The sequence below is a fragment of the Arvicola amphibius genome, chromosome 12 (genome assembly GCF_903992535.2).
Source record: "Arvicola amphibius chromosome 12, mArvAmp1.2, whole genome shotgun sequence".
Taxonomy (NCBI): domain Eukaryota; kingdom Metazoa; phylum Chordata; class Mammalia; order Rodentia; family Cricetidae; genus Arvicola; species Arvicola amphibius.
In genome coordinates, this window is record NC_052058.2 from 6020396 (window position 1) to 6031026 (window position 10631).

At 43.8% G+C, this 10631-nt stretch overlaps 1 protein-coding gene across 2 annotated transcripts in view; it reads left to right on the plus strand.

Moving 5' to 3' along the window:
- Positions 1–4561, plus strand: part of Kcnk2 (potassium two pore domain channel subfamily K member 2) — a 125907-nt gene extending 121346 nt beyond the window's left edge. For both annotated transcript variants that reach the window (XM_038349637.1, XM_038349638.1), the window contains one exon: positions 4244–4561. In XM_038349637.1, coding sequence (XP_038205565.1) covers positions 4244–4561 — 318 coding nt within the window. The remainder of the gene's footprint in view (positions 1–4243) is intronic.
- Positions 4562–10631: the final 6070 nt, after the last annotated feature.

Genomic DNA, 10631 nt, shown 5'->3' on the forward strand with positions numbered 1-10631 from the left:
CTGGAGCTGTGGATGGTTGTGTCCCAAACTGAATTCTCATTCTCTTGCTCTCCTCTCTCTCTCTCTCTCTCTCTCTCTCTCTCTCTCTCTCTCTCGCTCTCTCGCTCTCTCGCTCTCTCGCTCTCTCCCCCTCTCGCTCCTTTCTTCCTAGGTGGTGCACGCCTTTAATCCCAGCACTCGGGAGGCAGAGGCAGGCGGATCTCTGTGAGTTCGAGGCCAGCCTGGTCTACAAGAGCTAGTTCCAGGACAGGCTCTAAAAAAACAACAACAACAAAAAAAACCCACAGAACCTTCACTTCTTGGATATATGTTTGATCAGTGTTAAAATGATTCTGTACTTTAGGTCACTGTTATTTGTTGGTTAATGACTATGTTGTGATACAGTTATATAAAAATGCCACCATTTATTTTTTTTTCCTTTCTTTAGAAATGGGAACAAATTAATCTTTTTCTGAAGGGCTGGGAATAACTTTTCTTTCATATGCATGCTTTGATTTGGTTTTTTCCTCCATAATTTCAAAGCTTAGGAGCTATGTTTCCTAAGTCCAGTATCATAAAGAAAAGTGTTGCCAGGCAGTGGTGGTGCATTCCTTTAATCCCAGCACTGGGGAGGCAGAAGCAGGCGGATCTCTGTGAGTTCAAGGCCAACCTGGTCTATAGAGCAAGTTAAAGGACAGGCTCCAAAGGTACAGAGAAATACTGTCTTAAAAAATAAAAGGAAGGAAGGAAGGAAAAATTAACAGTTGACTTTTGATAAGCAAAGTGTAACATTCATTGTAAGAAATCTGTTTTTAAGATGTGTGTGTGTGTGTGTGTGTGAGAGAGAGAGAGAGAGAGAGAGAGAGAGAGAGAGAGAGAGAGAGAGAGAGAACACATTACCTAGGAAAAGGGGAAGAATCTTCTTGTAGAGTAGTAGAGTAGTGGCCTTTTGGACTATGGAAATAAGTTAGATGTCATATCTGATTCTTGTATTTGTTTGTTTGTTTTGTTTGCTTGTTTGTTTGGGTTTTGGTTTTCTAGATAGCCTTTCTCTGTCCTGGAACTCACTTTGTAGACCAGGCTGGTCTCGAACTCACAGAGATCCACCTGCCTCTGCCTCTCAAGTGCTAGGATTAAAGGCGTGCACCACCACTGCCCAGCTTCATATCTGACTCTTGCATTCACAGACACTCATTTAAACAGAAAATGTAGATTAGTTTTCTTTCTTTATTATATTAGTGTTTATATTAAATTTCTCCTAGGAAAAACTTATCAAAGAGTAGACTAATACTTGCTGGTTTTACTGTTGGATAATTATGAATTGTGAAATAGAGCAGGCAGCTTCCTCCATAAAATCATCAGCAATAGAAGAAATGATCAGGTGTAATTGTTTTAGTTTATGAATAATTATTATTCTCATTTTATAATAAATTTCAAATATTACACCATGCCCAGCCAGGAGGCATGCCTATAATCCACCATATACTTGGAAAGCTGAAGGGGACCCTGAACCTCAGGTCAGGATTCAGGGTCCCAGGAGACTGTGCACAGAAACCTTGTTGCAAACATTTTGTTTTAAACTTCTATTAGGACTGTTGACTTTGAAGTAAACTAGAATAATAAACACATTAGAAAACAAAAACTATTTCATCTAAGACCTTACTAATGTAGACATTTAATATTTAAGCTATACTTTGTCTTTAAAATTAAATTGAAGTTGCAGAGAAACTAGATCTTCTGGCTTTCCATGTTAAATGTGTTATTTAAAAACCCCAGGACAGTATGCATTCATAAAAAGCACTTTACTGTGTCAGACAGCAGGTGCTCTGGACTCGGAGAAGATGGGGACTGTGATTTCATGTGCAATTAGCCTGGGCAAGGAGACAGCTGCTTAGGAAATGGAGCATCATGTGAACTGTGGATGGTGATTTACCCCTGGGTGTAAGATTCATTGGGAAGCAAATCTGAGTGGATGGATTTCTCACCAACAGAAACTACCTGTGCTTTGCTAGCCCGAGAGCACCCCAGTCCCAGTTGGCTTTCTATTGCTGTGATAGACACCAAGGTCAAACGCAATTTGGGGAGGAAAGGATTTGCCTGGCTTACACCTTTTAGTCCACCACGAAGGGAAGCCAAGGCAGGAACTGAAGCAGAGATCATAGAGGAAGGTTACTTGCTGACTTGCTCCCATGGCTTGCTCAACCTGCTTTCTTAGAGTCCCCAGAACCACCTGCCCAGGGGCAGAACCACCTACAGTGGTCTGGGCCCTCCTCCATCTACCATCAATCAAGAAAATGCCCTATGGGCTTGCCCACAGGCTAATCCAATAAAGGCGTTTTCTCAAACGAGGTTGCCTAAACTCAGAAGACTGTAACTTCTATCAAGCTGACAAAACCCAACAGCCATCTCCCACCAAAATCAGGGTGCAATTTAATCATTCACTCTTACTTGAGAGGGAACTGTGTGTGACAGTCCCCATCTGTAGGTTCAGCTGCACTCTTAGCTTGTAAGCACTGAGCTGCTGCCTCAGGGCTAACCTTATGTCTGAAGTTACTTGGTGTGCTACACCAAGCACCTTTCATCTTCCCAGCTTCACCTTTGCCCTCACCAGAGGCAGACCGAGATAGCAATCCATCACTTCCTTCCTAAAACATATTTTAGTTCATATCCATTCACGCACATATTATGTTTGGATCAAACCTACTCTGTTTTCTCCCCACCCACCCCACACTACTTCTCCCCTCCCCCCAGTAACATGTGCTCATTTGTTGAAACACACCAAGTCCACTTAGTGCTGTTTGTTTGTGAATGGGCATACCTCTACTGGAGCACAAAGAGCCTCTTGGGGGAGCACATGCATGGAGGAAGTTGACACTCCCCCTATTCACCCAGCAGCCACCAAATCACTAATAGCTCCTCAGCTAGGAACAGAACTCTCTGAGACCCCCCCTGCTCCCTGCTGAGGTTTGGGCTGCTTTGATCACATGCAGGTGTTGTGCAGGCAGTCCTAGCTGCCATGAGTTCTGTGCGCGAAGGTCCCGTCATGCTCCACATATACCATTGTACTTTAGGTACCCACAGAACTTCTGTTGCTTGGCAGGCAAGGGAGAACCAAAGCAACGTAAGCCCTAAGTGACCACCCAGGATGGTGAGGCTGGACGCAGGCACAGCTTCCTGGTAGGCTGTCCCTGTACACGCACCACAAGAGATTCTTCCATGATGAAACTTGGCTAGTTAAGGAGGAGATGGCAGAGCCCCTCAAAGTCTGTTCCTTTTTCTGTTTTAGCATATAAACATGCACACAGAGCTGTCGAAGACTTGTAAGTGGCTTAGGCTATGGCGTGGGTCCTTTGGTTTGTAGGCACTTAAAACTTAGGAAGGGTGTTTAGCCATGGAAAGAGAATGGCTCCCCCTGCGGTAAGGTCTCTGTGGTTGGTGACGTTAATAGCCTCAGCCATGCTGCTAGGTCCTAAGTGGCGACACAAGGTTGGACCCAAAGGTCATGCAGTATGTCTGAGCTCTAAACCCTAGGTTACATCTGAGCTCACAGCTGCACAGCTACCAGATGCCACCATGTCACCTGGGATAGCGTGCCCGACTCTTCCTTAACACTGCCGCTTCTATAGTTACCTCTTCTACATCTAAGTCTTCAAAGCTATGGGCAGATGGAAGCAATAGACAATACCCCAAAGATTGGGGGGCACATTAAGAGATTTTTTCTTTTATAACATTTGCAATGTCTTCGCGTATGAGCATATATGTGTATGCACAGGTGTGGAGGCCAGAGGTCAACCTCACATGTTCCTCAGGTACCTTCTACATTCATTCATTCATTCATTCATTCATTCATTTCTGAAACAATGTCTCACTGGCCCAAAGCTCTCTAACTAGGTTAGACTGGCTGGCCAGGAAGCCTTAGGGATCTACCTAAATTCCTCCTCAGTTCTGGGATTACAAGTCACATGTCCCTACTGCACCTGACTTAGCATTTTATGTTTCTATAACAGGACTCGTGCATAAAAAAACAAGCATGTCTAGGGCATTAGAAATATATAATTTTATTCCTTATGTTTATGTTTGTAATGTTTTAGAGCACTCTCTGCAGGAATTTGACTCTTGTTCTGTCCGGATGGCTGCTAGTCACACTGTCTCTGTCAGAAGATAGACACCTTCTCAGTAAATCTCCCAAATAAGACAAGAACTATACAAGATGTAGCTCCCTGTGTTGATGGCTTCCTCTCTCTTCTTGGCCTCCATACTCCAGGTGGGAGAGTTCAGAGCCCATGCCGCCGAGTGGACAGCCAACGTCACAGCCGAGTTCAAGGAGACAAGGAGGCGGCTGAGCGTGGAGATCTATGACAAGTTCCAGCGCGCCACATCCGTGAAACGGAAGCTCTCCGCAGAGCTGGCGGGGAATCACAGCCAGGAACTGACTCCTTGTAGGAGGACCCTGTCCGTGAACCACCTGACCAGCGAGAGGGAAGTCTTGCCTCCCTTGCTGAAGGCTGAGAGCATCTATCTGAACGGCCTGACCCCTCAGTGTGCCGGTGAAGAGATAGCTGTCATTGAGAACATGAAGTAGCTCCCTTTGGGAAGAGTGTGAGGTGTAGCCACAGGGCAGGGCTTCTCTAGGCTCTTGGGACTGTTGCTGGTAGCATTTAAATGTTGGGTATGATGTGCTCGAAGGGAAGCAAATAGACACATCCATCTGGTCACCTTACATCCCGGGAGTTGGAGTCCTGCGGCGGCAGCACTCTGGGGACTCATGGGCTGTCCACTGGATGGGAGTGGTGGATAGGCAGTGTTGATGCCTTTTCGTGCCCGGACTGTTTCCCTCCCCCTCTTTCCTAATGTGCCATAAGGCCTCTGAAGGAATCGGAATGCTTTGGTAGTCATGTAGCTTGGAGGAATATGTCCTCGACTTTTCGGGGGTCGCCTAACTGAGCCTGGATGCAGACCACTTAGGGATGACAACATTTCTTTTTGTAAATGGCAAGAAATTCTTATGCAGCCTTTTACCTAAGAAATTTCCTGTCAGTGCCTTAATTTACGAAGAAACATGACCCTCTCTTGTGGGCTTGTGGTTTCCCCTCCCTGCCCCCACCCTAGGCTGACCTCCGCTGACTCTTATTTCCTTCTCCCCTTCACGTACCGTACCTTGCTGGAAGCAATGTGTAGCTTGATGGAAGGAACAGATGCCAGCCATGGGCACAGAAGGAACACTCAGGAGCTCTGGTGTCACAAGGCAACACAGAGAAGGGAGGTCAGAGAAGGCCCTCTGAGTATTTATTTGACTGGGGTACCAATGGTACATCTATATATATGTACAGAGTAATAATTATCTGGCCGGTAACATCGGCTGCTTCTACATAGCCCCCTTTTTCTTGGCAGTATTTGGAGTTTATCATTTATTAATAACTAGCCATTTTTAAAGGCAGAAGAAGTGAGCACATACTTCTATAATCTAAGTGATCTAATAGAAGAAAATGGTCCCAACTGATATCACAAAGTGATTTCCAACAGTTGGTATGAATTCATTCTGACGAAAAGAAAATAACGAAGCCATGTATGTGCATTTGCTAATAAATGACTCACTGCCAGCTTGGACTAGCCCAAGGCACAGAAGGCTTATACCCTTTCTTTTCTTGAGTGGCTCTTGCCAAATTGTAGGGTGGGGTGATGCCCAGAAAGAGGGAGTACAGCCCCAGCCACCTTAGAGTCCCTGTGCTGAGGTGACTGGGTGTGTGAGCACAAATGCTGGTCTGGGTGTCACTGTGACTTTTGCACATGGAATGATACAGACTGCCAACCCACGTCATCTCTAACAGTAGAGAAAATGCTGAGTAGCACAATTTAAGTCCCCAGAGTTATTTTTTTTAAGATAAGAGAAGGCTGATATTCCATTTAATTTAAATTTATATCCTATAATTCTTTTGGATGTTTCAAGATTCAGAAAAATTCCATTTTGCAAACCGCCCCCTCTCCTTTATTTTCATACTCACGTCTACTGTACACTGTGTATGTAATTTTTAAAGTGCAGAAGAGAAACGATTCTTCTCCACATAATTGCAAAACTGATTTCTTTTCCTTTCAGGGGAGGGGTGGGCATATGTGAACAAGTGGCATTCAGATTAAAGTCTTAAGAAATCAACCCAGGATCTTAAAAAAAATCTAAAAGATTCATATTTTCCAAAATTTGAATTTAAGCTAGAAATGTAAATATCCAGTTAGCTTGCAGAGAGTACTTTTATAAACCCGGGAAAGTTCTAACCAAAATTCTAGCAAGTCAGACTCCTTTACAAAGAAAGCTCCCCTCCATCTCCTCAGTAGCCATCCTGAAAGCTGATACGGTGGGATACTCCACGTGGAAACTGTGAACCGGACGGACGAATAAAGTTTGTAATTAAAGTCGGACTCTCGTGTTTGCTGTGAGAATGTCAGTCAGATTCAAGCCTAAGGGAACGGAGGGCTATTGGTTTTCCTGCTGAGTTACTGCCAGGTCTTCATTCACAATAGCCAAGCAATGGTTTGGGTTGGTCCTGTTGGTGATTGAACCGAGGCCTTGCACAAGGAAACATAGCAGAGGGCTACACTGCTGATGTTTTCTTGGTTTTTAAGACAGAGTAGCCTAGGCCGACTCCCAGTGTGGGATTCTCCCATCCTCCCCTTCACATTGCTAGAACCACGGCTCTATACTACCATGCTTGTTATTTTGGAAGGATTTATGATGCTCAATGCTGCCCTTTTAAATACATACATGGTAGACTTTGGAGGGCGTTGACCCAGAGCAAATGACTGCAGTGTGGGACTGTTCCTACCATCTCTTGTTGCATGCTTAGATCATTCTGTCATTGCTAGAACTCACTGACGTAGTGTGAAAAACGAACCCAGACGAGCAGCTGCTGGTTGTAGGGAATAATAGTGGACTATCTGGGTGGTACTGAAACTTAAGGAAGGCAGCTGCCAGCTAACCTTCCAAACTTTATGCCCCAGCTATTGACTACTTACCATTTTTCCTTTTTCCTTTTTGCAGTACTGGGGATTAAGCCTAGGGCTTTGAGCATGCTAGGTAAGTGCCCTACCCTTAAATTATAGCCCCAGTCCCCTTTCTGTTTTCTTCTGGGGTTACACTAAATTGCCTGGGCAAGCTACAGGCGTGCAACACCATGCACAAGGTACAAATTTATTCTGTGTATGTATCTGAAAACTGGTCCCTGCACCTGTGGTTTGACTATCAAACACCTCCTACAGATGCATGTTCTGAACACTGGGTTCCCACCTGGGGATCTGTTTGCGAAGGTTGTGGAAGCTCTAGGACTTTGAGGTACACCACTGGTCACAGTGGATGGGCTTTGGGGTTTTATAGGCCCACCTCTTCCTTACTCTGTTTCCTGAGGAATGAAATGTGGCCAGCTGACTTCCGGTGCCCGCCTCCATGCCTTCCCCCCTGGTTGCCAGGTCTTCCATCCCTGACTCTGGACATCCACCGCTCTGGAACTGTAAGCCAACCAAATCCTTTCTCCCTTAAGTTGCTTTTGCTCAGGGTGTTTTACAACAAAGTAAAGAAGCAAGTCACCTCTAGACTGGGGAGATTTTACCGAGGCTTGAATATTGTAACCCGAGGCTGCTTTTATCTTCCCCAAGGTTTGCCTTGTTTATTCTTCCATGAAGAATACTGATTAGGGTTTTGATGTGACATTGTAATTCCTAATGAGGTGGCTTTCTTCTGAATCAGGAATAAGTTGTTCTATTTTGGAGGATATTTGGAAAAAGCAATTGAGTAGTGAGATAAAGGCCCGGAAGTCCCAGTTCCTTATCCTCAGACCTAGGTAGCAGGTCACGGCGTTGGTCTAAGGCTTCAGCCCCTAACTGAGAAAGGGATTCCTCTGACATTCTTTCAGGTTTGTAGCATGTAGTTCTCACCATTGCTCCATAGTTTCTGCCACATGTGCTTTTGTATGCTTCTCTCTGTTAATGCGGTAAAATATGAAATTTCTCAAGCTTAAAGGGACTCAAATATGTTTCTTGACCTCTGAAAAACAGGGTGAGGGGTGAGGTATATGGTTCTGTCTCTTTCTCAAATTCTAAGAAACAGTCAGGATAGAAAGAAAATCAAATCCCTCCAAATTCTATGTCACAGATCAGTCAATAAAAGTATTTGATTATTGAGGCTGGATGCTTAAAAAATTTTCAGGAAGTTTTAGAGGAAATGCCCAAACTCAAATCTGGACACTCTGAAGGCCTGGGCTCGCTATGCATCATTCAGTTTTTTTGCTTTATTTTTCACATTTCTTTAAATTTTTGCTGTTCTCATAAAATGTATAATATATTTATAGCTTTCATTTCTTATTAAAGTGGGAACATAAATTTGGGGGTATGTAAAGATATGTATTTGAGTCCTCAGATTATTAAAATTAATATTGGTTTAGGCTAACATGTGTTCACTGAAATATAATTTTTAGTGACATCATCGCCTGAATGTGCTCAGGCATCACTTCCAGTGTTGTGTGGCGATATCTGTCTACTTGGTAGGGATTTTGGAGAACGAGACCCCTTGATGCTTCACACTGGGAGTTGTCATAAGGCCCACCTGCCCCATCACCCATGCCCCAGCTCAAACACTTACGTCTCTTTCATAATCCATCTCCACCCAAAACGCCACTGTTCCCTCCTGAAAGATGGGGATCTTAAGAACACAATGTTAGAATCCAGTCGATGCCTGTAGGCCCCAACTCAACTGAGAGACTTGTCACTTGCTTGTTATTACATGTTTAATCCTACCAAGGAGGGCTTTATTATTTTCATTTCCTACTTGTGATTCATGGTGCTTGCTATGACAACTTTCCAATTATTATTTTATTTTGCAAGTCTGTCTAGGAATTAGCTTCTGAACATATTTTCTGATACTAACAAGTAGATGCCTTTTATTGGCATTAGATAAATGCACATTAACATCCTTGCCAAACAAAATTCCTTTTTTTCATGCTTAAATGACTGTCTATGCCACCTGGAATTGAATCCAGTATTTGACACATTTGAACTATTTCCAATATGGCATGTTAGTCATTCTCAAGGTATGATGTTCAGATGAGCTCAGAACAAGCATTTCTCACTCAGTACATGGCTGACTGTTGTGAGTGGCAGTCCTCTTTTGCATTATACATGAAGAGATGCTAATATGTCAGTCATTTTGTGCTGTCTCCTTTGCTTAAACGCCGAGTTAGACCTTTAAATCATATTAACATTGGACTTAAGTTTCCACATTTTTCAGCAAATATCAGTAAGTGACATTTCTTGGTCCAGATCAAAATATAATCAGTAACCAAGTATTTCATATTTGGGACAATGTGGCACGAAGATTCTACCCATGCATCTGATGAAGCCACCTTGCTTATTGTGAGGTAGAACCTTGCTCACTCATGAACAAAGCTGATTCTGACATTGAGGTCAATCAAGTTATGACACAGCCAGGGTGGTTTTTCCATGGGTTACATGTAGACTGTAAGACTTAAGTTTCTCCTTAGCTTACACATTTCAGAAGTAGTTGGGAAGCCAAAGACTCTAAAGCATTCACAAATGGCCCAGTCAATGAAGCTCAGAAACAGCTTTCCTGTGATTGCAGGAAGAACAATCAACAGCTAAATGCGGACATCTGTACAGAACTATACATTGGCACCATCAGAGGTTCCTGCCTACTAACTACCTATTAGCCATAGTCCCAATTGTCAAAAGCATTACACCTCCAGATGTTGCTGAATGTCTCCAGTGGGGCGACATCAATTGTGTATTCTGTAGTAAGGACTTCAGTGAAACCACAAGGAAGTCGTGTGCTCTGGGAGCATGAACCAATGAATACCTAATTCTACATAGATGGTGGAGAGATCATTGCAAGCCACAGACAGTTACTTGAGCTCTGGTTTGCGGCAAGACTTGATGAACTAGGAGAGGGAAATTGATACATAAAGAATGTTGGCTCATCTGCCAGTGGTACCCTTCGAGTTGACATAAAAGTGCTACCTCAGAGTCCCCTTGAGCAGGACTGTGGCTTTGGAACTGGTGAAATGAGGGCTCCCTTCAAGTCATTATGGTTTGGAATCTGTACACTGCCTTGCCCACGGGCAACTTTAATAACCAAGAGAAATGGTCAGACAGTGACATACACTCTTCTTGCCATGGAGCTGTGTGGTTGTGAATTTCAGAGGCAAGTAGCCCAGGCGAACCTGCTCCCAAAGACCTTTATACCTGCTGGGTTGTATAAATATTCTGAGCCTTTCCCCACACGGTTCTCTGAGGAAGTCAGTGGTGATGGTATCCTTGGTAAAGCCTGAAATGCATCAAAATTCAAGTAGCAATTTCCTTCAGCAAAATGAGGCCCTTGAAGTTTTAGCAGAGGGAGAGAACCCATTTCCTATTGATTTAAAGGATGCTTTTTCCACAGCAGGGCTGGGCTGTGCAAAGGCTGAGATATTACAGGCCATCGCTTTTATAGCTGAGCTACAGGACATGATCAACATTACAATGGGGTGCTCATTTCCCTGAATTATTTTGGTAGAGTCCTTCTAGCAGAAAGACATTTATTTCACCAGATCCTGATAAAATATTTCATCAGTTTGGTGCAGTCATTACCTCTGCACCCTGCAAGGACAGCACAA